This window comes from Haemaphysalis longicornis, unplaced genomic scaffold (assembly GCF_048455015.1).
Source record: "Haemaphysalis longicornis isolate Haplotype H1 unplaced genomic scaffold, Haemaphysalis longicornis Haplotype H1 scaffold_1, whole genome shotgun sequence".
Classification (NCBI taxonomy): Eukaryota; Metazoa; Arthropoda; class Arachnida; order Ixodida; family Ixodidae; genus Haemaphysalis; species Haemaphysalis longicornis.
In genome coordinates, this window is record NW_027526203.1 from 362,777,353 (window position 1) to 362,804,852 (window position 27,500).

Here is a 27,500-nt window from a genome sequence, read left to right on the forward strand (position 1 = left end):
TATACCTTACCCCAAATGTACCTGCAGTTTTCTTTGCGCTAAACAACGGCGAGATGTATGACAAGCGCCAGTGGTTCACGAGTTTCGAACGCTTATGAATATATGTATAAACCGCTTGGCTTTCGAAGCTTCTGTGGGACGCCGCGACGGCAGCCACTACGACGGAACGCCGTGGGGCTCTACTTGGGTCCAGCGAGCGAGCTACGACGACAAGGTGATCCCCTGAAGTGCTCTGCACTTAAAAGGCGGGGGGTGGGGTGAAAGCCGCAGCGCCCGACTAGTTGGTCGCATGCCCGCACTGCTCACCGTCTGAAGCCTCCTGCGGCGTGGAATCAATGGCCTGCCAGCCAGAGTAGTCGCCGGGCTCGAGGTCAGGTCGCATCATCCACGCCTCATTCCACACGTGGAAATTCCTGCAGGCGTTCGCTGAAATAACCAGCTGAACCGACAAACAGAAAGCCCCCCCCCCCCTTCCCCCCCGCGTCCAGGAAAGGGGAAGGCCTGCGTTGCCAACATTTCAAAATTAATGCGCAAGCATTTCAGGGCTACTTCCCTCAGAAAACCGTGCGACTGTCCGCAGGGCAAAGCGTAGTGGTTATTCCAGTAAACGGCCCTAGAGCTTTCATAACCAGCTAATATTTCCCCTGAAGAAATGTCTTTCCAGCAATAGATTTGCGTACAGTAATGAAGCCGACAGAAGGTCATAGTGTATACCAGTGAAACCCACTACGCGGCGGCTTAGACATCGTAAAGTTGTCTTTTTACATTGCTTACGTGCAATGCAATGAAGCCTACTAACTAAGAAAATGCGCTGTTTGGTTTAAAAACGCGGGTCGAAGGGAGTTGAGATAAATCATCACCGTCGACAGCAGATTCAGCCTATCTGTGTCAACGGCCGGGCGCAGGTCTTTCCCATAGACCTCCAACCACCCCTGTATTGCTCCGACCACCCCTGCAATTGGTGAAACTTAGAGCGCGATTTAACAAGGACGACAGAAAGAAGACAAACACAAGCGCTCACTCACAACTAGTTTTATTCGAGGCATCGTCTCATATATATATATACACAAAACATTTTGTGTGTATATATATGAGTTTGTCTTCTTTCTGTTTCCCTCGTTAAATCGCGCTCTAAGTTTCCCCAATAGGCCACCAACTTGCCCAACAATCTGTTCCACCCCTGCAAGTCCTATACCTCTTGTCCCGGCTCACGAGAGCCACTCTGTTATGCTGGTGCTCCACCAGTTGTCGCTGCTTGGCACTATATTCCCATCCCAAGTCAACTTCTTTCAATTTGTGCTACAATGGTTTCCCCGCCGCTAGTTTGTTCTCTGATCCAAGACGCTTCTTTGCTGTCCCAAAGTGTCACCCCTATCATCCTTCGTTCCATAAGCAAAAAATAAAAAATAAAAATTGGCCGCGCTTCTGCCGGCGTAGCTGCAAATGTCACCGCAAGACGATAGCGTTTCGCCGCCCCTGCCTCTCCTGTCTCATTCGCCCTCCTCTCACGCTGCTTCCCTCCTGTCCCTGCCCACCCATTGGAGGTTGGCGGAGTTACATTTTGCCACGTTCGCACTGCTGCGTCGTCTGTTGGGACTGCTAGGACTGTTGGAACTTGGCGCTCGAGCCACAGGCGCGAGGCTCGGTCGCCAGCCTTATTTGCCTTCCTTGGTTAAAAAATATTGCTTTTAACGCGTTTTTATTCACTCTCGCGAAAATCGAGCACGCATCTGCTTTTAATTAAAATAAGACTGAGAACACCAGTCATGTATTGGCGTTCTGCCTTTCATAAGCATAATATTATCTTTTTGTGGGACAATCTTGACAAATATGGAACACCTTTCTAGTTTTACTAGATTGAAAATGTTTTGCCTATATAAACGTCTCACTCAAAAATTCATTTTAACTTTTGGGTGGGCGGCTGAACGGAGGGACATATATACGTACAGACATACGGACAGACACAGCAAAAGTTTTGCGCTTGAGCAGCCCAAGAAAAGCTATCGTGTCTAAAAAGAGCCTCATTTGAATTCGCACGACCGTAAATGTGCCACAGAAAAAATCTTAGAAGGACCGCGCGTAAGTGCGACGGATGCGGCCAGAATGCTTACGCAGGATCGGAGAGCTTCTCATAAGGGCCTTATTAATATTTTAACCGAGTCAATGCGCATAGTATTGATAGCGATCGCGTGAATGGAGATTCGGTCAAGCAGGGAGCCTTGCATACCAAATGGAGTCCTTGTTGAGCTTCTCGATCGGCTCTCCGTTGTCGTCGTAGAACTGGTCCACGGTCAAGCTGCTGTGCGTGTCATGAGCCGAGTAGTAGTTGGTCACCGGGCGCGACGGTATGCCCAGGGCACGAAGCACTGCGCGGGCATCTGTGGCTCAGGTACAGCACACGGAGTCTTCTGTATATCTTTTTTCATCGAGCACACCGAACGAGCTGGCCAACAGGTGATATATTTCTTTCTTTCTTTCTACTTTAGCCGCAATCTTTCATTAGGAGTAGCATACCTAGTGCAAACGTTGCTAACAAAAGCTGTCTTCGCCTTTCAAAGATTTATTTAATCGCATGGGCCGAAACAAACCATTATGGAACTCACTCTGTTAATACTTTTATTGCGAAGAAATACGGAGAGATTTAGAGATGATTCGGCTTAGGAAGTTCTTACCGGTGGTCGTTACTCCTGCGAAGACCCAACACTGGCCATACTTCACGGGCTTCTTGGTTTTGTAAAACTGCTGCAAAATGGAGGCGCTCCCCGTCCACCCTGTAGGAGCAGTTCCTCCGGAGAACTTCTCGGTCCAGTTGCCCTCGACGACGCCCTCGTCGTTTGGAGAGTTTACCTAGGAAATCGTGCGGTGGTTAGCCACGCGGTCTGGAGGCCTCAAGCAATTTTCAGGCGGAAAAAGTAGCGCAGGTGGCTTTGTGGCATTAATAAAAGAAAGTAAAAAAACAACACTCCAAAGAATACGGGTCATCGTACCACAGCGGATATGTGTCGGACGACCTTGACTGGATCGGAGCAAGAGGGCGACGGCAAGCGCCCCACGCGGCGCAGCAGGTAGACGGCGCACTCGAGTACGTGCTTTTCAAACTGCAAAAGCGAAAGAGGATCACTAAGGCGGAAGTACATGCTGCTGCTATTGAGGAACACGGACGTCACAACTGCCGACACGTCACAGCGCAGACTAGCAAGGAAACGATGATGTTATATGATGGTGGTGATACATTACGGAATAGAAATTGCGGTTGACAAACGTGCTCTCATTATCAGATTGAAAGTTCAAACATTTTTTAATAATATGCTTAAACCAGCGGTGCAACTTTGGAACAGGTGTAGGAGCAATTACCGTGTGTTATTTTTGTGTATGGAGGCGGCATTTTTTTTTTTCGCCACGTGTACCAGTGAACTCCATAGCTTACGTTTGTGGTATATTTAACATATGCTACTAATGTAGCAGGCTGAGATGCATCAAAAGGTGTTGGGGCTCAATAAAAGTTCGTTAGAGCGGCAAAATTTCTGTTATCAAGCTTCTCGTTTACATTTGTTCTATTTTAGAGGTATCCGAGAATGAGAAGCTAAGGAAATACGAATGAAGAAGTAAACAATAAAAGTAAATACGAATACTTGCGCGCAAAAAAAAAAAGATTTTAACATAGGCCTGATTGGAATGTTTGTCCGTATCTGAATACTGTGAAACTTAAGAGAGAGCTAGGGCGTTAAAAAGTAAACAAAAGAGTCTAAAAAAAGTAAAAGATATTTATACACTTTGAAACACGCGATGTCGCTTACAAGGGCCGGTAGGTAAGATGCGTTAACCCAACCAGTATTTCAATAAGGAATGAGTAAAAGGTGCAACCAAAATTTGTACTACCCTGATCGCGACAAAAATTAGTGACGGTTAGCTTCACGTGGCTGAAATTCTGGCTGGTGATACTAATGTTAGGAAAAGCTGTTAACGTCGCCCGAAAGGAGTGACACAACTTTACAGCCCCGAACGTCATGTACCAACGGATATCTGGAAAAAATTTTCCTTGGACCATTGCTTGCCTGCGCCGTCGTTCGTCACGCGTTTGCCACAGCTTACCATAAAGGTCAAAAACAAACGTGCCGCCGCAGACAATCGCTCAGTCCTGCCTCCTCCTCCTTGTTAAAGGAAACATTTGTAGTTATGTTCGTGTTTCATCGGGAGCTATCTATAGCCGCCAGCATCGCCAGAGTAACGGATGCAGCGCTTAGCTCAGGACAAAGGCAGCATGTTTTCCCCAACTGGGTCTTTCTTGGAATTGGTCGGCGATACTTAACAAGTCTTGTTCTTGCTAGCATGGTATGCTGTTGGACACCTATGTCGCAGTTCCCGCAAGTGCGCGCAAACTGTACCGGTGCACTTTAAGAAATACATCAACGATGACTCCCTGGGTGAGCCCTGATTCCTGCATTAAAACGTCTATGGCAGTGGTGCCTTTCAGCAAGCCTTTCAACAAGCAGCAATCCTGAAGGCAAAGTATGCAAATAGGCAATAACGTACAAATCTCCCTTTCGTTGCGCCCTCGGCCCACAAATGTGAATGCGCCACAAGTATTCATCGGTGCTACATTACTGTACATAGAAATACATAATAAAGAAGACAGCGACCACAAGAAAAAATAAAACGCCCTTATCTATAAATATTACAATAATAAAGCCCTTTTCTCTTGTGGTCGGCGTTTTCTTTATTATGTATTTCTCTGTCATTCCCAACCAGACGGGCGTCTGTCGAAGCCTCGATTTCATTACTGTGCATAGTTGGAATACATTCCCGAGACTCGTTTGGCCAACGCCCATAGCGATAAAGGTCGACGAAGAGCACTTCAAACAATTTAGGCTTGTCTGTTCGATACTGGGGAAGGGATGGAAGGCCCAGAAAAGAGATCTAGCGATAGCCAGAAATTGTTTCCTGCAGCTCGCATTCCCATTCGAATCACTAGAGATCGAAGGCATTACTGAAATAACGTCCGCTGGTCACCAATAAAGCGTACCTGGCCGTAGCTCCAGACGGTGGGCCTGAGGCGGCTGTGGCTTCCTCTCCAGATGAGGCCACTCTCCATCAGCACGCACTCATACCGCATTTTGGTGTCGTCCATGTACACAGTGTCCCCTACATAAAGCAGAGAGACGAGTTTTGCCAACAGTGGCGAAGTAACTAATTTTGTCTAAAAACTGTAACAAGTGTGGACTTTCCAAGTGGCTAGCTCTTACCCCTGCACCAAGGGTTGAAGAGTATATAAATTGGGTCTTTGTGGGTGTACCGGAATCCAGTGTTGTCGTTCTCAGAGCGGGACTTGCTGTCGATGTCCATGATCCAGTCCCCGACTATAACATTCGGTGGTGGTGTGATCTGGAAATGTACGATTACGAATACAGTTATAGCTAGCCCGATTAACTAGGCGTCCTTATAGTTCCGTGCTACTGCAGCTTGCCGAGAGCATCAAATTAGTAAGATCAAATCATGCGCTCACACCAACCCTACAAAAATGAACAAAGGGAGCATGGTGGTTCACTTTCTATTTCCTCATTACATCAAGCAGCGCTTTGCGCCTTGCTTCTTGGCTGTTTTCGAAATTGAAACGAGCAGTTTTAATGTGGTGCGTCCCAGTAAAGGAACTGAGTACGAGACAACGTTGAAAGCACATAGCGAGCGGTACCGTCTGGAACCGCAAATCCATAACTGTATCTACCCGCCGCGGTGGCTCAGTGGCTAAGGCGTTGCGCTGCTGAGCACGAGGTCGCGGGTTCGATTCCCGGCCGCGGCGGTCGCTTTTCTGATGGAGGCGAAAAGCAAAAACGCCCGTGTGTACGAGATTTCGGCGCACGATAAAGATCCCCAGGTGGTCAAAATTAATCCGGAGCCCTCCACTACGGCGCGCCTCATCGCCTGCGTTGCGTCGGCGCGTTAAACCCTACAATCAATCAATCAAATCATAACTGTATCTAGAAGTATCACGCGCCAAAAAAAAACCACACACGCACACGCACACGCACACGCACACGCACACGCACGCACACGCACACGCACACGCACACGCGCACACACGCACGCACGCACGCACGCACAGCAAGCATGACAGGTTTCCTCTAGTGATTAGCAGCGGATTTCGGCCATGCAGTACTTTCTTACATAAATGCGCGTCTACTGCCTTCACTATAAAAATTGCACAGAAATTCTGAGAATTTCTGTACACTGAGCCCTTTAAAGCTGGCTTCACTCATGTACACAAATGCATTGCTAGCGTTTTGTCTCACGCGTTTTTTTGTTTTGTTTTGTTTCCGACTTTTGTTTTCGTTTTACAAGACTGTGTATCGGTTCTGAAGGCACTAACCATCGAATTTTACACTATTATGCTTACACAGTAAAAGCTCGTTAATTGAAGCGCACTGGGACGCCATCTTAGTTCGAACTAATGAAAGTTCCGAGTTAATGAAAGTGAAGTATAGGAAAAGTACACTGTGCTGGGCAAGCAGTGGGCATGCCGGCAATTTGATTCTTCAAAAGTTCCGTGATTGCAGCCTGCCTTTTTTCCTTCAAGACGACAGCTAGCCCTTTTTGCTCCAACGATTGAATGCAAGGAAGCCCCCCTCTTCGCCTTCTTCAAAACTAAAAGGACTACCGGCATTCCGCCAGGCAATCACTTCTGCGTGAGCGGCCGCACAGGTGATTCGTCCTCTTTCTCCACGTTGTCACTTGCAGCGGTAGCTTCCGCGCTTCTGACCTGAGAGATGATGTCCTCATCTGTCACAGAACGACACACCACTGCACACGTGTCCACAGTGACGTAGTCCGCAAAGAATACGTCTTCCGTAACGTGCACCATTGCGGTTTAAGTTTGTTTTTACCAGATATTTACCTTCTTTCTCTGCTCTTTTCAACGTTCCGTAGGCGTCAATGCTCCGTGTGCAGGCAGCGTGTGCGTTTCTCTGGCTGTTCGCCACGCGACAGGGCACCGGTGCGGTGGCGCTAAGTTGGAATTATCCGTAGCGGGACCTACTCACGTTCGAATTAGCGGCTTTTTTATGCATATGCTTTAATGGTGGCTCGTTCGGACCAAATTGTACAGCTCGAATTATTCAGAAATTCGAATTGAAGTTCGAAATAACGAGCTTTCATTGTATCTGTTAAGATGATCAGTGATGCATTTATTTTGCCGATATAAGACGTGACGACAAAACGTTTCGCCTTTTAGCCTTACAGGTGGGTTTTGCTTTGGTAGTCACCAAAGAATGCCTACGCACAAAATTGGGAGGCAACGTTCATATGTGACGTTCCTTTGTCTTCTTCTGTTGTCATTACCGCTCTGACTTATCTTATCGTTCATGGTCACTCGCACAAAAAAGCGACTCAACTATGCAGAAGTACCGCGATGTGTAACAATGTTTTGCCCTTAAAAAAGGAAGCACGGTAACTCGTGTATCTACTTTGACAAAACACTTTTCAACGACGGAAATACGGTATCAAAACTGTGGCGACGCGCGGCATGCGTCTTTTCTCTCATGTTAAGTAATATGCGCGTGAAGTTTTGCATTGTGTGTCCGAACGCAGACTTAATTTCTTAAGACAAACTTTATTTAAAACCCTGTTTTTTGTGGCTAGTGTCTTGATTGATTATTTAGATGCCTCGTGGTGAAGCAGACTCACGGAGGCTTTTTTGAAGAGCTGAATACAACCTGAACACTCTTAAAAATACCCGTGGGTAGGGTAGGCCCCAACGCACTTTGAAAAATCATTGCCATCCCACGAGTAAAGTTGAATATTGGCGACACCCAGCCTACGATTTATCGCAAGAAATGTGATCTGCGCAGTGACCTTAAGCTATTTGCAAGAATTAAGTTTTGCATTGCGAGATGCCACTGCTCTGTCCCCAGTTTTGATTCAAATCGCATGTCCGAGCTCGTTCACTGTCAAATCTGCTCCATTGTCCGAAGCGACTGGTCATTCACGTGCACTGTGGCAAAGCAAACCCACAAATTTTTATGGAGTATGAAGAGCGTATTTTACCGCCACTGTCCAGCCATCCAGCAAGCAGTAATTACTAGCTTGCTCTTTTTACAGCAAAGCTATATACCTCCACCCCCCAACGGTTTCATCGCCGTGAGCAAAAACACTAAGGCGCAAAGGCCTCAGACGCCTAGCGCGTGCGTCACGCTAATCAGGCATAAAGCATAGAGCTCAGAATTCGTTTGAGGAAACCACAAAACAACCATCGAAACCGCATTATAGACGATTAGGCACCTGTTTATTTATCTGTTATCTATTTATTCCTTTCAATCGCTTTTAGTAACATAGCTGGGCGCTCTGCTTCAATGCAATTGCAAGCTTTGTTGCGTTATCACCTTCCCTGCCTCCACCGCCGCCACGCCATCGTCTGCTGCTATGTTACAAGTTTATGGCGTGATCACAGAAAAAGACGGCCGCGACCATCGCTTCTATGGCACATAAGAGCAGCGAAGCGCTACGCCTGATAACCGCGGAGCGCACCGATGTCGCCGATTCACTCATTCGTCAAGCTCGACTTCAATCAGCGCTGTAATGAACCAAATAGTCACTTTTCTTTGTTATTTTTCTCTTGAGTTCGATCATGTGACCCAACAGCTTACTAGGACGAGTATGGACAAATGCCATGCATTGGGTTCTCTTTGTCATGGAGAGGCTTGTACTGCCCTCTTATGTTGCGGCTACGCCAAACAAATAATTTTTATTTTATTGCCAAACATAAAAGCAAAATACTGCACGTTATTTGTATGCTCCACGATCGCTGACTTGGAAGCAGTTGAAACTATAATTTGTTTCGGTAGGAAACATGCTTTAAACAGCGCGCATGCGAAACTGCGCCTGGTGTAAATTGCCGCACATTTCGCGGCGCCATAAGCCGGGGCAATTTTTTGCCCTATTTTGCTTGTATTTTGCGACAAAAACAGCCGCCATTTTCAAGCTGTTACGTAGCATTACGTCACTTTTACGCAGGCTGAAGTTGCCAACGCATGACGTAATCGTTCCCGCCAACTGTTTAAATTACGTCCCGCCTTCTCAGCCAATCACAGAGGGGGTGTGTATTACAAGCAGTATTGTTGTTGAATAGCAAAGACAGGCTTACGTTGTCATGTCCGCTGCATTTAGTCTGGTTTTGTATTGCTGGCCAAGAATTATGCGCCTTTAGTAACGAGAAATAAGGCAAACTTTAGAACTGGTTTCCGTAAACGACATGAAACGTCAAAATGACGACAGCACACACAACCGCTTTGTCAAGCGGAAGCACGTGAACAAAATTGAAAGCCAATCCGAAAAGACGTCCGGCAAATTGCCAGAATTGCCGGCAATTTGTGCAGTCGAGAATAGGGCCCCGGGTCGTTTGTTAACAACACTACCGAAGATACAGCAAAAACGGCATTTTTGCACACACTTCTGCGGCCTAAATGCTGTTACATGCGTTATCGTTGATTCGCATTCGGAACAATGTCAGTCGCGTAGCCGCAGGGCAGGGGGGACAAGTTAATTCTACCTGAGTTTGCCGACTAAGGGCCCTATTCTCGACTGTACAAATTAACCGTGAACTGTGAATTTGCCGGAAGTTTTTTCTGATTGGCTTTTAATGTTGGTCACGTGCTTTCGGTTGACGAAGCGGTTGTGTGTGTTTTCGTCATTTTGACGTTTCGTGACGTTTACGGGCACAAGTTCTAAGCGCGTAATTCTTGGCTGGCAATGAAAAACTAGACTAAATGCAGCGGGAATGACAACGTACGCCTGTCTTTGCTATTCAACAACAATACCGTCTTAGGTCACGCACTCTCTGGGATTGGCTGAGAAGGCGTGACCTAATTTAAACAGTTGGCGGGAACGTTTACGTCGCACATCGGCAACTTCAGCCTGCGTAAAAGTGACGTAATGTTACGTAAGAGCTTGAAAATGCGGCTGCTGTCATTGGGAAATAGGGCAAAAAATTTCATTGACCTTCGGGTCCATGAAAACCCGTGAATTTGCAGCTGGCGGAGTTTCGCATGGCGCGCGGTTTAGAGCATGTTTTCTACCGAAAGAAATAATAGGTTTGACTGTTTCCAAGTCAGCGATCACGGCGCATACAAATAACGTGCCGTATTTTGTTTTTCTATGTAAGAATAAAATAAAAATTATTTGTTTCGCGTAACCGCAACATAACAGGGCAGTACAAGTCTCTCCATGACAAAGAGAACCCAATGCATGGCATTTGTCCACACTCCTCCGACTAAGCTGCTGCTTCATGGGATCGAACTCAAGAGAAAAATAACAAAGAAAACTGACGGTTTTATGCATTACTGAGCTGATTGAAGTCGAGCTTGATGAATGGGTACACTCCGCGGTTATCAGGCGTAGCGCTTCGCTGCCCTTATGCGTGATACAAGCGATGGTCGCGGCCGTCTTTTTCTGTGATTACGCCATAAACTTGTAACATGGCAGCAGACGATAGCGTGGCGGCGGCGACGGCCAGGAAGGTGATAAAGCAACAAAGCTTGCATAGAAGCAGAGAGCTCAACTATGTTGATTGTAGGGTTTAACACGCCGACGCAACGCAGGCGATGAGGCGCGCCGTAGTGGAGGGCTCCGGATTAATTTTGACCACCTGGGGATCTTTAACGTGCGCCGAAATCTCGTACACACGGGCGTTTTTGCTTTTCGCCTCCATCAGAAAAGCGGCCGCCGCGGCCGGGAATCGAACCCGCGACCTTGTGCTCAGCAGCGCAACGCCTTAGCCACTGAGCCACCGCGGCGGGTGAGCTCAACTATGTTACTAAAAGCGATTGAAAGAAATAAATAGATACGGTAAAAAAGATTTTGTGATGTTCTTTAGCTCAAAATCCCCCTTTAGTTCGCCTTTGGATCAACGTTACTCGATCGCCTTGTAGCATTGACGCCAATTTTACCTGCAGAAATGTGTTTCCCTTGCCGGCCTCAGCTGCCGTCTTAATTTTAACATGCCAAGGGTTTTTGTATCTTTTATGCGCAATATTTGATACCTTGGTCGTGATCTTTATGAGTGAAGCGTCAAATTACACTGCATGTCGTCATAGCTATACCTGCATCACGTCACTCATTGCTTACGTTGGGCTTACGCAAACAACATTGCGAATTCACTGTGAATTTGTGCATTCGAGAATAGGGCCCTAAAACGCATAAACAACAAAATAGTGGCGCCCATGAACCGTCGCAATGTAAATAAATGTCACGTATACTGAAAACTGACCAATGATCATGGAATGGCACGGAACAACAGGAGAAAAGAGTGCCGATGCTCTGTACCTTCATCTATTGACACTAGCCAAGCGCAACCGACAAGACCTCCGAGACGACGAGAAACATTTCATACCCTCCCCCATCACCATTTGTAGTGGTTTACAACAGCTTTGCTGGACATCCACTTTCACGGGGCGGGATGACGACCAATATTTATTCACTTGCCGTAGAAGTGTTTCAATAGCCCAAAACATGCATAAAATTATGCGCTTTTATTATCTACTACAAGTACTACTTGAAACCCCCATTGTAGTTTTGTGTACTGCTCTGAAAACGTTTCATGGTCCTTCTTTGCCGCCACACACCTGAATGACAAGGGGGGAGTAATTTTCCCAAATTAAAAAAAAAAAACCTTACATGATTAGAATCATAAACGTGATCTGCGATGTAACATGACGCAATGTAAAACGGCATGTCACAGCGCGGATCCCATTTCTCTAGCCAGATCGCATACTGGCCCTACTCACATTAGCCCCTACGCTGCTTTTATAGGAATGAACAGCTATACACGTGCGCTATGGGGCAGCATGCGTGCGCGTATGTGCCCTGGATTTTGTCCTTTACGTGCTTGCGTTCACCAAACACATAGGGCAGTGTTTACCAAATCCGCCATCTTCGTCCCCGGCGGCAAAGGCCTCTCTGCTCGTTATCTCACAGTTCATTGCCATATCACTCGTGCATTTGCTGCTGCCTTTCCCCGAGCTGCCTTCACGGGAATCAAAGGACGTGGGCAGGGACGCACTGTTCTATATTAACCCATTTCTCAAAACGAAGAAGCAGGGAGTGATGAATAGCCGTGATCCCGGGCGACCGCCAGTAAGTTCATATCGCTCCCGTCAACCACGGTCGTCTTCATTCGTCTAGCCACTGCGCAACGATAACATGAGTGGCCTTCCACAGCAGTGCTTCAAGATTGGTTCTGAGATGGCGGGAAGCCCACAGCAAGATAAACATTGACTATGCGATAGTACCTATCTTCGCCAGGTATTAACCAAACCATGAATTGCCATTCTGAAGCTTATGAACTTCAGGCGTTCAGAAGAAGAACCAGCTCAAGGAGTAAGTATACAAAAGTTCGACCACATTTCCTTATGTGCTTCCCTGTCCTTGTCGGCGCCATCGAACTTGCTTGAAATATTTTGTTGACAGTGGTCTACTGAAGCTAACCTTATGTATTTAAAACTTTCATTGCATTTTTTTAAGCTTTGCGGCGATGTGCAAGCAGTGACGCACCGTGTGTTTAAAAGCCGATTTCTATTTTTACCGCGTCACACGGTACCTCACGTAAGCGCTGGACGTCGTTACTATTGAGGACTGAAAAAAAAAAAAAAAAACAATGCGCTCTGTTGGAAATGTTTGCATCTGTATACAGCTTCTTATACCGCCGTCCAAGCTTGGAAGAAAGCATTGATTGCAGAGACCATGCTCGTGTACACGCTCACCTCGACATCAAGAAACGTGTCCCGAGAGCTCAGCACTACAGCGTTCCAGGAAGAGGTACCACGGAAGGCTTCGTTGGATGACCGGAAGCCGAGTGGGACCACTGCCACTGTGTTCTTGGTGTACGACGGGGCCTCTTCACCTGCAACAGCACACGCCGTGTCATACCGGAGCGCACTTCCTGTCACTGGCTGCTGCGTGTACTAGCCCTTAGTATCGCCAGCAAGGTGAACCGCAAGTAACAGCTATGTATTGCAGTAAGTACAGCAGTAATTTTCTCGGCCAATAATCTGGCTTTCCTCATCGGCGTCATCTCTTTAGTTTCCTTAATTTAGGCCAGCCTCGTCTGTATTTCCGTACCGGGCTTCTTCCGCAGTAGGCTTTGTACGCATTTATTTGGAAGGAAAGGTTCTAGCGGTTTGTGAATACCGCATTTCTGCCTGCGAATCGAATGCGAGTATAAAAATTCACTGCGAATGGAATCTAAATTTTCTATACAAGTATATTTGCTTGAATGTGCATAAAGCTTCTAAACATAGCGTTTAGAGAAAAAAGATAATCGGTGGTAAAGACTTGCACACCTATATGTTCACGTACTGCGTCTAGATAGGCAGGGTGCGGCAAAAAAGTTAAGCAGATCACAGGGCGGCAAAGCAACCGATAGATTTTTTGAAGAAGAAATGTCAGTTCCTCACTATTTTAATACAGAGAGGATCTTTTACTACTTTCTTAACTTTTTACCCTGCAGATATGTAAAAGACGCGCTTGCTCGGTATGCTAACCGTTGGCATGACCAGCGTGTGTCGTTCGTCACCCTCCTCAGGGGGGAAGGTAAAGGAGGGGGATGTGTTACGACCCTGTAAAAAAAGGGGAGGGTGGCACGCACGGCAGGTTTACCGGTGCTATTTATGAAGGCACAATGCGGGGGAGGGGTTCCACCTTGGGTCTGCTATTGAACTGATGAGTTTTATCCTCCTTTGCTTTGAACCCGTGTATATATAGCCATCGGGTAGAAACCCATGACACTTCACTCATCACTCACGCAGCTATTGACAACATATCTATTTTGGTATATTAATTATACGAGCATACCACGTTTCACTTTAGCGAAGTGCACCGGAGACGCAGCATTTTTTAAACAAAATTTATGTTGAGTTTTTTTTATCAGTTTCGGCGTCATGCAACAAAGCAACCCCTACTGTGCATGCCGTGTCGTGGAGCTAAACACAGCTTCTGTTGTGCAGTAGAGCAATTGTCAACTGTTTATTGTTAGTTAATTTGGGTATTCTAAAAACTGAAATTAAACTAAACTAAAACTAAAAAACTATTCTAAATTGGGCGAAGTATTAAGTTTACAACTGTGAAGGCACGAAACAAGCACATGGGCACTCCTTTTTAAGGGCACGACGTAACAAGAGCGATATAAACATTAACAACAAAACAAAAAATCGCGTAATTTTTTTCACTTGGCCAGTGTCATCACAGCAAGCTTAGAGAATGTTTGTGCATCACATTCCCGGTTCTCAAGTCTAGTGCTAAGGTTCGACTTCCTTCAGAGTGAAAATTTTCTGTAAATCCCGGTTTACTCACGCTAGTAATCCTTGTGTCCGAAACGAGTTGGATCACTTGACAGACCTTAGAAATATTGAAGAATTTGCTAAAGCCCAGTTTAACACTTTTGACGTGGTTATGAGGAAAGCTTCTAGATATCCAAAGACTATTTTTTAGACAATTTTGAGTAAAAATTGTACGCACACACAATCCGACAACTTAGCGGACCTAGAAAACATTAGAGGCTTTGTAAAAAAACAAATTAAACCATTTTGTTAATCACAAATGTATTTACTTGTATTTCAGCCATTCACCCCATTCAACCGAAAAGCTGATAAGATCTCTGGACGCACGACGCGTGCGGGAAACTGGGTATCCATTGTGTCAAAACTGTTACTTGGAAGTCGCGAAAAAGAAACGGTTCTATATGAGACAATACACGTATCGATTACGAAGAAGGAGTCCAATAGTATACCTTTATATCATAAACCACGTATCGGTGTATGTTTAATCGTTCGTAGGTGCGTTTAATTACTGCGAGAAAAATCGTCGCAGGCGTTCGTTCTTTGTTTGCGATTTGGCTTTTGAAGGTTTGACAATCGATTGGACGCGCTTTTAGCGAATGTTTTGGTGTACTTTTAACGCAGTTTTGATGTTAGAAAGCGTTCCTGCTTCTCTCAGCTTTCTTTAGAAAGCGATGTTAACTTTTTTCTCTACATTTAAACAGGGGACATGCTTTCAGGGATCAGAAAAAGTAAAAAAAAAGTGTCATGGCTATTTGTCTGCATAGCTGATAGTGAGGCGTTGATGATCATAAATTTCACGAGGGTACACGTAGCGTGCTTCGCGCGTGATCTGCACCGGGTAAGTTTGGCAGCAACGCAGTAGTGCTATTGTTGCCGAGAGCGAAATTGGTACTTCCAATATCACCCCCCCCCCTCAAAACGACGGACGCACACTGACCCGCACGCACAGACATACACATACACGCATACGCACACACCAACGCAATGGCTCGAATATCCAAATTGGATGCACACAAAAATATTTGCATAGGTTTGCTTTACCATAACATTTGAATTCCCCATCGCTATGCCCAAAGCAAGGAACGCGGCAAGTTAGTAACCTTGACATCCGATCTAAATGAGAAAATTTAGTCTGCGGTGCGACATGGCACAATGTAGTAGATAGACGAGTGGGGTGCTAAATGGGCGAAGACGAAGGAAAACACGAAATACATTTCGCGTTTTCCTTCGTCTTCGTCCGTTTATCGCCGTATTCCTGTATCTAATACAACCATGAACCAACTAGCTCAACAAGTTTCGTTATTTACACAATTGTTTGTCTAAAAAAAACTTCATGTGCGCAGGGACAACACGCAAGGCGTTATTGGCGTTTTGCACTGCGCAGTGTCCCTGCGCATATGCCTTTTTTCCATTTAAATTTAATGCTCGGCCATATCATTTGACGAATTTTCACACCAGACCACTTAGATTGGTCATTCTGGAACATTGTGGTGAAGACGCCGTACGGGGACTTCTTAGAATGCATAGATGTTTTGAGATTGTAGATTCCTCACCAGGAGGCATCGACATAAATTTCCGCGCAGGAACAAAATTTGTAGGAAACTATCAAGAACTGTCGGGACGTGCGTGCTATACAAAGTCGGGACGCATGTCGAGAGTGACGGGACGGCTCACCCCTGACGGTGAAGACGAACGCCAAGGCGTCGCGGTCCACGTTGTACTGTCGGCTCAACTCGAGGGTGAGCTTGAAGGGCTCGCCCCTGCGCACCACCAGCACGGGGTCGTCGCCCTTCGTCATCTCGTAGTCGTCCGTGCGGTGCCGCTGAGTGTTGTCCGCCAGGCGCAGGTTGACGCCCTGGACCTGCACGATGCTGTCGCTTTTCCCATCTGGGAAGAAGGGAACCGGCAACACGGCCCGCATTAGCACTCACCAAGGTGAGAAAGGCAGAGGAGGGGCGTTTCAGTTCAGCTACCGCCTATGACAACGTGCTCCCTTAGGTGGAACCCCACCCGTTTTTTTTTTTTTTTTTGGGGGGGGGGGGGAGGGGGAGGAAGATGGAGAATGGACGTGAACAGTGTATACGTAAAGCGGGTCAATGCGATCATCCTCTCGGTGCATTAAAATTTATGGGTTCTATATGCTGGAACTGTGTGATTATTCCTTCATCAAGAGCCTGTTTAGGGCCACTGCCGAAGGCCTCTCCAACTGACATCCACCACTGCTGTACTGCGCTGCCCGAGTCCATTCTTTGCCCCCGAATTTTATTATTTCGTCTCTCCATCGAGTTAATGGCCTTCCCCTTCTTCTAGAACCGTCTATTGGTATCCACTCTTATGTTGGTGGTCCACCGGGTGTCCATTCGTCTACTACACGGCCTGCCAAGTCAATTTACTTTTCCTTATTTCAACTATACCTTCTACTCGACTTTGCTCCCTGAACAAGGAAGTTCGTCATCACCGGCAGAACGCATTGGTTCTGCACGATTCTTTTCAGCGACAGAGGTAGCTTACTTGTCATTATTTGGGAGTGCTTGCCGAGTGCAGCCAACCCTATACCTATTCTGTGCCGGATTTCCTTATCGTGGTTGGTATCAGCGCTGATAACCTGTCCAAGGTAGTTATATTCTACTTATTACTATATATTTCGGTTACGATGGCGGCAACGACGCTTATGACGATGACGATGACGATGACGATGATAGCGTTTTTCACTTTTTCAATATGATGTATAACTGGCCCGTACATTCTGCCTTCGGAACTAGTGACACACTCCGAATTCCTCATTATGAATGAACGCATCATTATTTTCATCATTTCGAGGGTTAAGGTTAATGCGACATTCAGGTCGAAATCAGCAACCCCTGAAGTCGTATTTTTTCTGCTTAACAGAAAGTCAGACCCTTCAAACCCAAACTCTCTTTAATTTCGCTGATGTTGCCTAATTGGGCAAAATTGTCAGGCATCACACTGTTATTTCAATGTAGTTGAGGCACCGAACAGTCTTGCAGTAGGATCTGTATAGTCAATCGGCACTCCCTGGAGGCAAGGTTTTGAACAGGTTTGATCGAAGCAGCTACCGCCGATTTGGCTGATTTCCAGGTTTAAGCAATGGGATTAGAAACAGCAGAATGGTTAATAAACGTGATTCGTGCTATGTCTATATTCAGATTAGACAAAGCATCGGTGAATGCGAATTAAGGGGTTGTGCAGTTCGGTACTCGCTGATACTTGCTCTTAAGACTGGAACTTTGGTGTGTTTAGAAAGGCCGAGGAGGCGTTGTTGAAAATATATTTCGAAAAATCCGGAAAATAAAGCAAAGCAAACATAATCTACAGTTGCAGGTCAGTTTTTCAGTTTCCGAAAATATTCCAATAAGTATCATTAAGTTGCTGTTTAAGATTAGGCTGGCTTTACAAAAAAATGATCTCAAATAACGTAATTTTAAGATGAATTTAAGAAGATGAGATGAGAGGATGATGAGCCATGTTAAGCAAACATTATCATGTGAAGCTGTCTGATACACTGACAACTAGATTTTGGTTTGGATGTTGTAATCCTAGATGCGGAGCTGGCCATCGAGTTGATCGACAAAGGATCCCTATACCGAACATCATAACTGAGGGTCGCAGTGCGCGCTCAGACTGTCCATGCCACGTACAATTTGTGTTAGGCTGCACGGGGGAAAACGGGCTGGCTGCAATTCGGAAGCAATCGCCTCTCATAGCACATGAATGCTTTTGAAAGAGGTCATCTATGCATGATTTGTTAACGTTTTGTTACTGATGCCCTTCCGTGCACTATTATCTCATTGTACCGAGGTGTCGGTGCAGCGAGCCAAGATGGAGTCTTGCGATGGAGTTTATCACTCCGGGAATATGTTTTCACAGTACAGTACACAAAAGCAGTGAAAATGCTGGTGCTGATTATATAAGTAGGGCCTGACACGACGAGGCCAATGCACGTTTGTGACTGGGACGGTTCGACGTTGTATCGTAAGCGCGTCCTTTGTGTGCTCTTTTTCTATACGTTCTTGATGCGATTGTCATGTTCTGCATTCTACCCAGAGTTAGAATAGTTGTGCATACAACCTTCCTAAAGGGGAGGATGTGGGGATGTTTTGGTGGGTCGTAAAATCACGCGTGGTGCGCGACTTCGCATGGCCAACGCCTCATCTACTCACTGCTACAGAAAAAGGAAAGGCGGCAAAGTGCGCGGCACGGGCGTGGCCGCCGCCACCGGCGACGAAGGGCTCGGGGCGGGTGCACTGGCGAGGGCGAGCGTTGCGGCAGCTTGGTCCAGGTTGTTCCCTGTAACGCGCTCCGGGACCCCAAAGACGACGAGACTTCCTGGCGTTGTTCGTGGGGGCCCCGGTTTCCAGCGGCCTCGCGGTGTAGGCCCGACTCACGGTAGTCGGGAGCCCGCTGTGCGTCTAGCGCCTTGGGGAAGCCAACAACTTGTGCGCCTCGCCGTGTTGGCCCGTGCGCAGCTCCGCTAATACGGATCGTCTTCCTGGCTCCGTCACCGGCGTCAGCGACATCAACGACTGGGCATCAACGACACCAACGGGATCAATGACTGGTGTGCCGAGACGGCCACGAGACATTTTACGTCAACTCTGACTTCGCCTAACTGCCATTCTATACTGCTCATCCGTGTATTGTTGTGCTTTCGGTTTTCGCTTTAACACTCATCCCGTGCTAGTTCTTTTGCGCAATCGTCCTTTTCGTGTGTTTTGATACATGCGCTGGCATGGCGTGTACGATCGGGTAAGTCCCAAGGTCTGGTGCGGGATACTAGCCGGACCTCTGTTCACAACGCTCATCTTGACTGCGGACGTGACATCAGTGCGTCGCCCGCGTGAGGCCGCACCCTTCTACCTTGTTTAAGGCAGAAGGATTGCCTTTTTTTTTTCACTTAGATGATTCTGAGTTGATCGTCAATGCCTCTAAAGTAATGAAGTGCTTCTTGAACGGCGTTAATTTATTGAAAAAGTTCCTCGGGGCACATGTGCTTTGAAGGCGTAAGCATGGCGATACTTATCAACGACTAACTTACTGCTCCATCGTTATTGTGCATTTCTTCGCTTTTGTTTCTTAGTCTTATGGCGCGAATTACTTCGGAAGGCCTTTTTGCTGCTACACCGTGGTTGAGTTTCTTTCTTTGTTTTCGTTTCTTACTTTTTTGGCGCGAAATTCCTCAATAGGCAGACTGGTGACACAGGCCACAAGTCCTCTTTAATCAGAATTCTGCGCAGCTGAGGAGCGCACCTGGCCTACTCTCGTGCCGCCACATTTACTTGAGCCGCGGCTGGCACGGGTCTAACTTTTGTTCCATCGCTGGCAACGTGCGGTACGTGATAGCGCGGCGGTAAAGCACTGGGCTCTTGCTCTGGAGACACCGATTTAAATCCCGGGTATTCCGTATAAACTCAAACGTGTTTTTGTTTACTCTTTACAGCAGCGGCTATTTTTTGCACCGTACAACAACTACGACAACGACGACTGTTCTTCGCTCAATGGGTACTTAAGGCCTTAAAATTCCGGTAGCTGCAACACCGTAGCATGGAGTCACCGACTGAGTACTGCGCACGTAGGCTGCCTGTTCGCCGTCGTCTTTTTTTTTTTTTCAGCTTATATTAAAGCATAATTTCGCCATATTAAATTACATTTAGCCCTGAAACCTAGCCTCGTCTTTGACAATATTGTTACCAACACGACCGCCGCTACTCGCACGCATATATTATAGCACTTGTATCAACATGCATTAGACTATTTTCTAGAACGTTTCGATCTTCTTTTTACTGCAATGAAAATTGTGTCTACATCACTCCCTATCGCCACAGTGTCAGTAGCGACAGCCCTTTCAGTGCAGCGCCTTTGTTAACTGCATGACGTAATCATGAGGGATAGGTGAGTCCTCTGCATAATCCGAGTTGTAATGCCGCAACAACTATCGCATAAAACTTCAAAACCATCCGAACTAAATCCATTACCTCCGATGAAGCCTCAGCGCTCGAATCGTACGAAACCTTCCCTTCGACGAAGGGCCTAGCCTCAAACTGACCGTTCACGGTCACTTGGAGGCAATGCACACCATTCTTTTCATTGTTTCATATGCATGCTTGTTGTCACATCGTTGCGCCGTAATTGCCGGACACGCTGCTTCCCAAGCAAGAACCATTGTGCACGTGTGATGAGGCGTCCGTGCGACCTGGGAGCAGCTGTTACCGGCAGGTGTTTCGCAGCTCACTTTGGGGGAGGAAGGCTCACTTGTCGCCGACCATCCCATCGCATGGCCGAAAACAACACGGACTGGCAGCGTTCCGTTCCCAACATGCTGCCCGAGGTAGCGCTGGTCCCACATGGCGATCCCAACCTGGCCACCAGGCCAGGCTGGCATCGCCAGTACGGCATCGTAAATGTGCTGCTAGTGGAGCGAACATTCAACAACAACAAAAAAAAACCTCCTGGAAAAAGAAAATAATTTAGCCCCTGTGACGGTTTTGAAACAATAACTAAGAATAATACGCCACCTCTTGACGCCCGTTGCCATTAAGTTCCTGCTGCACGCCCCAGCATTTCAGGACTGACAAAAAGTCGGAATGGATACGCCTAGCGCTTTGGACGGAATTTTTCGTGACGGTATTGCTCAGTAAACCCTGGCCCCGAGAGTTTGGTGCGAAGTCGTTCAAAGCTGCACGGTGCCAGCCACCCGAAATCCGGCCTGGGTTCATTCGAGGCGACCGTCAGCGGCTGCTCCAGCGAGCGACTGCACTTCGTGTGGGCATTCACGGCCCTCCGTCGTGGGAGGCGCTTATTACGTGCGTGAGGGGGCAGACAGCGACCGAGTGCGCTCCCCTGCGCACCAAGGCCGGTCCGTCTGCCGATCGTGAGGGTTCCATAGGACGCACCGGAACTCCTCTAAAGGAGCGCCCTTGCGCAAGGCGTTCCCTTCCGTACCGCCAAGGACGGCTGGGGTCACCGCTTGCGATTCCACAGCGGCCGCCTCTTGTCATCGCGCCTTTGGCCCTCCTGACACAGATGGCGTTCACGGCGTGCTGTGAATAGCTGCCCGTCGCGTAAAGCGAGTCATGTTGACAATGTGCAGGAGGCTGACGCATGCCCCGTTTAATAACGTTAAGTAGCGAAACACAAGGGTGCCAAAATTACAGTCATGCTGGCAGCTTTTGAGTTGAGGTGCACAGTCTCCACTCTGTCATTTATGCCTCTCTGATGGACCGATTTTCCAAGACGACACCGCGAGTGCATATACACTACCTTATTGTCAACCTTTATTCAGTCTGCCGCTTTTGAAATGGGAAGATTTGCTTGTAATAATAATAATAATAATAATAATAATAATAATAATAATAATAATAATAATAATAATAATAATATCAACAACAACAACAATGATTTCCAGAGAAAACCATATACGCAGTGAGCGAGCCTTTCAAAGCGTATACATAAGAAGCTTGCGGGACTTGGCACGGCAGCATTGAGGGTGGTAGTAATAATTCTCTGCAGAAAAACATTGCCAAACAAACAAATCAGTCCCTTCACTTCAATAAAAACTACAAAACTTGCTCGCATTGGATGCTTACAAATTGTAGGCCTGTGTGCATCATACAATGCTAAATATCAAAATTTGCATTACAACAAAGCGTCAGGGTTATAGTAAATAGCATCAAATTACCCACAGTTGTATCCTCAGTTTAGTTGTTGCTAATAGTATTGTCGCGAAGCCGAGGTCTCTTGATGTTGTTTGTTCGTTTTTTGAGCTCTGTGCTCGCTGCCAAGGCTCTTGCTTCCAAGTGTTGTGTGTGAAAACGCTTCGGACGCAGCTGGGCCCTGGCCCCCTTTTTTCTGAGAAACGGCTCCGGCGCATGGTTTGCCCGTCGGCCGACCAGGAGACGGCCCGTCTCAGGTTACCGCGCGCAGTGGCGTCTCCGACCCCCCGTTGCGTCTACGCGGGCCGCTCTGTGCTACGAACCCTCGGTCTGGTTCAAACGACCGCCTGTCTTTTCCTCTTTCGAGTTTGTATGCACTACTTTATTCTCACCAGTAATTCTTTTGCCAGAAACGGGCGCCTTCGAGTTTGAACTTTGTGTCTTCTGTGTTTGATTTTTTTCCTTTTCACTTTGGCGGGGACATGTCTGATTGGAGCTAAGAAGCGTCTCTCCGATTGGCTGCAGTAAGCCTTGTTCCATTGCGTCCGCACACTCCAGGATGCGCTTTTTCCCCCAATACGTCCCCCACCGGACCGCTTGAAGCGAATATAACGCGGCGCCTCCGGCTATTGAGGGCGAGCAACACCAGGAGAGCGACTTGCTGCCGGTCGTCGGGGCCAGACGCCGGGAGCCCTTCGCCCGCCAACTATGTTTCGTTGAGTACTCTTGATTGCCCGTTTTTTCCTATTTATATGTATCAGTTGTAACGTTTTGCCTCTATGTTTTAAATCTAAGTATCAGTAATTAAATCAGTTGACCTTTGAACCTCTAAAACCTTCGAGGGCTTCTTCGTCGGACTCATCCTTCAACAGTAGCGGTGCTGGACCAAATTACGCCGTTACAGTATTTAACCAGGATGATCGTCGAAATTTCCTGTGCTTTAATCAAGCAGTTAGTAATTCGATAAATGAATAAAGAAAACAAGCAAGCGTTATTTGTATGCACAGGAACAGCCGATATGCCTTTGTACTGTAGCATGAAGAAAAACAGATAAACACAGCAGAACTTTTAGCATGACTAATGTACACCATGCATAAAATAAAACATGGGACGAACTTTTATGATACAGAAGAAAAAAATATTTCTATAGGTCAATAAGATGATGCATTCGCTACATACGAACGCGGAATATCAGAACAAAAATGTTGAACTTGGACAACTTCATAAAAGTGATAATAAAACAACACAGACAACATACGATGCACGCAGAAAATCAACTAGATAACTACCTATAACTATAGAAAAATGAATCCTGTGACACGGAACACTTAAACAACGTATGATACAGTTTTGTGGGATACTGTAAGAGCACTATTCTACTTGTTATTTTATTGGTCAGTCCATCAATTAAGGAACATGTAATAATCGCGAAATTAATTGAATACTGTTTATTAACGTACCAAAAGGCAGCCGATAGGCCCACTGGCGCGCCAATAAAAGAAACGGAACAGAAGACGCGGTGATCAGCAGCGTGATTCCTGTACCATTCTTCCTTCTGCACAATGATTTCCTTATGCATGTACGCCTTTTTTTTACACTGTTACTTTACCTTGGTTCCAGCACCATCTAAGAATGTTCTCAAGGGTATGTTTCCGAGACAGTATCCCCGTGTGTTGACGCACTCGCGAAAGCCGGCTTAGCTCTACGGGCGGTTATCTTTGACGCTTGATTGCTCAAAAACAAGTGCGCAATGCGACGTAAATTGGTTCGTCTTGAAAATGATGATGGAATTCCGCAGAAAAAGTAGGATAATTTTTCTGCGGTGCCTCGTGGTACCTTGGAGATAAGGGACGCTTTCATGTGGTTTCGTGGGGGAGCGACCTGTTCGAAATTCACGCTTGGTCACCAGGTGGTGAGAGAAAATGCAAGTTGTATTCTGCGCCGACAGTTGCTGCCCTTAATACACTCGTGCACAAAGTGCACGCTCAGAGCCGAAGCCCCACTAATTTATGAATGCGCACCTTACTGCCAAGAGTGCACCTATATGCAGGAAAAGCTCAGGCAAAACCTCCTGCGCGCGACACGAATGCACACAGAATGGTCAGCGTTCCGAGTGCAGTCAGTCGCAAACACGTGCGCGCACCAATTACGCCGAGGGGTCCAAACGGGTTTCTTGTGAAGTGTTTACACGCTGTCTCTGTTTCCGCGCAGGATTATAGAAAAGCGATTGTTATGCCTACAAAACTTATATGGCTCTGCGTTATGCAGGTATGCGCACAAAATTAGTTTTCTGCGTCGGAACAAATGATGCGAAAAGTGCTAACCTTTATTGTTGCTTTTTTGGCCATTCCTTTATTAGTTTTGTCGTTAGTTATCAGTTTCATTCAATGACAAACAGCGCCAAAGGTAGAAACGCGAAGCATTAATGATTTGTTATGGTAGAAGCCTTTGTCTGAATAAACCTGAGAATGAAGTTATCGCTTAGTTTGTCTAAACAAAACACAGGGACATCGAGCTATGTTGCACAGATTGAGTTTTGTTCAATGCATCTCACATTTGCTTTAACTACAACTGAGTTCCGTCTGCTGCTTTCTGAGTCCAGTATTCTACACGTATGAGTCAGTCTCGAGAAAAGTGCATGCACGTCCACTTCGATTAAATAAACCCCTCTGAATTTTATACATTATGTCCGCCTTTACCGTACTGGGCGTCGTTACCAGAATATGTACGGTACCAACTTTAGACATCAAGTTCTTCAAGGGATACAGGGAAAACAAACGCTTATTTAAATAGTTATGTAATGCAAGTTGGGCCAATCACAGAACGGTTCATCATGTCTTATCCTGTATCCGAGGTCCAGGGCCTAGCGATATTCTTTCAGAGTCGTCGGGTATTGTTTTTATTCCCTTTTTGCCGTCTTTGCTATGGCAAGGCAGTTCGAGAGGCGGAGCTTATTATGTGGTACAGTGCGCATGCAGAGCTGCTGGGCCTGCCGTGGTTTATTATCTACTGATTATAGTGCCCTGTTCTCTAGTGAGGGTATGTGATGGGTCAAGGGATGCGTCTTTCGTTATTATATATCTCGCGAAAAGCTGTGTGCATTGGTGGTGCATTTCTTAGCGATGTGTGTACGGGTTGTTGTTGGTTGGCCAAAATTGACATTTTCGAGAATATCTTCCCTTTAGGTGAAAATTTTCTCGTGTAATTTCTTGAATACCTACCACATTTGATGGTGCGAGGTATTGTGTCCACTGGAAAAAAACAATTGTCTGAATTAACAATAAAACTCCGCATGCGGGGTTTCAACCTTTGCTAGCGAACATGTATACGCTGCTGCCGCAAGCCAATATGTTAGCTCCATGAGCCCCGCTGCCCATCCTTGGCGCGACCTTCAAATGGCCCATGTAGTTGCTATGTCGGTTATTTAACCGAGGGGGAAGGCATTCTTCAGGGCATATTTTACCCGCATACATTACCCCAAGCTCCGTCATATAGTTTGCGAGTCTGCAAAAAAGGGCACTTCTTAGTCAATTTATGTCCAGAAACAATTCCGTAAACAAAAAATTCGAGGCGCTCTACTTTTTAAATATGTGTATTTAGTACGAATTACTTAATAACAGCGCTAAAAAAATGTTCGCAGTCGGATGTTTTACAACCTACCAGACCTCTCGAGGTCGCTCAGCCCCCAAAGCCCCCACCATATTTGAGCTACACCCCAACTTCCGTGGAATACAAGGGTTTAGAATCTCCCCAAGGGAGAACGCACGCTGTGTAAGTAATTTCAGAGGTTTTGTTCAGAGCACTACTGTGGATTCAATAGAGTAGCCTTGACCCCCCCCCCCCCCCCACTTTACAATGATTTTGCGATCTTCAAACGCAGAGAAGCCACTCACAGAAAAAACAAATTCACAATGGCCACGCAGCGCGCCGCGCGCGGTGATACGCGTGGACGGGCAGCTGCTGCTACGAAGGAGGCGGCTACAAAGGCTGCCTCGCGAGAGCACCGAAAAACGATATATGCGGCCGCTGGAGGAGCGTGGGCTCACAGCCTTCGAGCACGGTCTGAACCGTGTGTTGGCGAACCTTACTGCCGCGGAGCAGCACGGCAGACGAAGTCCAGGTGCGAGGCATCGGAAAATAGCCGCTCCGCAGCGGGCGCGCACCTTTTAAAGTGCCGTGGTACTCAATTTACGTCCAGCCTGCAGGTCATCGTCTAGCCAGGCTCTGGCCGAAAAAGAAGCTACTCTTTTAGTGCTGATGCACGAAACTAGTTGCCACCATGCCTAACGCAACAGCTTTCCTTGCTGGGCGAGCTGCAAAAGCCACGCTAATATAAGCGAAGGCCGCATGTCAGGAGATATGTAGTGTATCGCTGTCGTAGCAGCCCTGGAGTGGGCAACTCGTTTCGCGAGCTTGTACGAAAAAGCGTTTGTTTTGAGCCCAGACGCTCAAGGCGAGAAAGGGCGAATTTTCAAAACGAGAGTAACTGAGAATGACCACCTTTCGCTGGCTCGATGAAGGCAACCGAGTGTACGATCCGAATAAGGGAAGTATAGCATAACTTGGATATTGAGTCGTAAAATCGCTCCTTTCCAACGCAGAACAGCTACGTTATAATTCTTGTTTTCACTGCGAGAGCGCGCCCACAGTGGCGCAGTAATAACAATCGCTACGGTTCGGAAATAGCTCAGCGACTCGACCGTCTGGCCTTTTCTTACATAAACACGCCAGCTTATGGGGAAGGGTTGAGTGAACCGTAAACAGGAAACACTTTCGGCGTCTCGGACAATGTTAAGCCTATTCTATCCTAAGCGCCATATTGTTGCAGCGCTTTATTGTTGTGCCGGTTGAGGGGAGAAGAAATCGTTCTCATAGTAGCTATGAGCTAGCTTTCCTTGTCGCTGTCCTTGCGCGACATTTACTCGATGTCCATAATCCCTTCCCGTCATGCATATGGGGAATACGGCGAGCGGTTCCTTTTTAAACAGGACAAAGGGAACATTTAACGATTTTATCTTGTCTTCAGGAGGCAAGAAACACACGCCGAAAAACTCTAAGAGCCTAGTAAAAAAATCTCGGGCGTGTAAAAGCCGCCCTTTTTTGCGTGACCCGCGTCCTTAAAAAACCTTGTCCTTATTAAGGGACAGTTAATTGGCTTCTACCAGCAAATATTATTAAAGTGCATTGATCAAGTCAACTTGTCGATATAGCGCTATTTCGTTTAATATGCTTGACGTTCTGATCCCATTATAGGCAGCCTGGGTGTTTTAAATGGCTGACACATTGTGACTTCACAGTGACATTCTTTGTTGTCTGTGCATTGAGAATGATATTACAACGCAGTTCAGCTGTTTTGTATTTGGATTTCGGCAAAAAATTTTGTTTAAACCGATTATAGATGCCATCTGGCTGTTTCTGAGTTATGGTGCCTGAGGAATTGGCGGGCCTGTGAATTAGTTGACAGCAGTGCAGTCTTCCGAGGTATTTATTGGCGTGCATTGATCATGTG

At 46.7% G+C, this 27,500-nt stretch overlaps 1 protein-coding gene across 2 annotated transcripts in view; it reads right to left on the reverse strand.

The window, feature by feature from the left end:
- The window catches only part of LOC144155019 (annulin-like), a 133,700-nt gene that overhangs the window by 20,849 nt on the left and 85,351 nt on the right, over positions 1-27,500 (reverse strand). Inside the window, exons 8-15 of one of the 2 annotated variants that reach the window (XM_077686212.1) lie at positions 15,996-16,208; positions 12,747-12,886; positions 5,244-5,382; positions 5,024-5,142; positions 2,988-3,098; positions 2,673-2,847; positions 2,228-2,366; positions 307-413 (exon numbers count right to left, since the gene is read on the reverse strand). In XM_077686212.1, coding sequence (XP_077542338.1) covers positions 307-413; positions 2,228-2,366; positions 2,673-2,847; positions 2,988-3,098; positions 5,024-5,142; positions 5,244-5,382; positions 12,747-12,886; positions 15,996-16,208 — 1,143 coding nt within the window. The remainder of the gene's footprint in view (positions 1-306; positions 414-2,227; positions 2,367-2,672; positions 2,848-2,987; positions 3,099-5,023; positions 5,143-5,243; positions 5,383-12,746; positions 12,887-15,995; positions 16,209-27,500) is intronic. The other variant, XM_077686213.1, reaches the window with a different exon arrangement.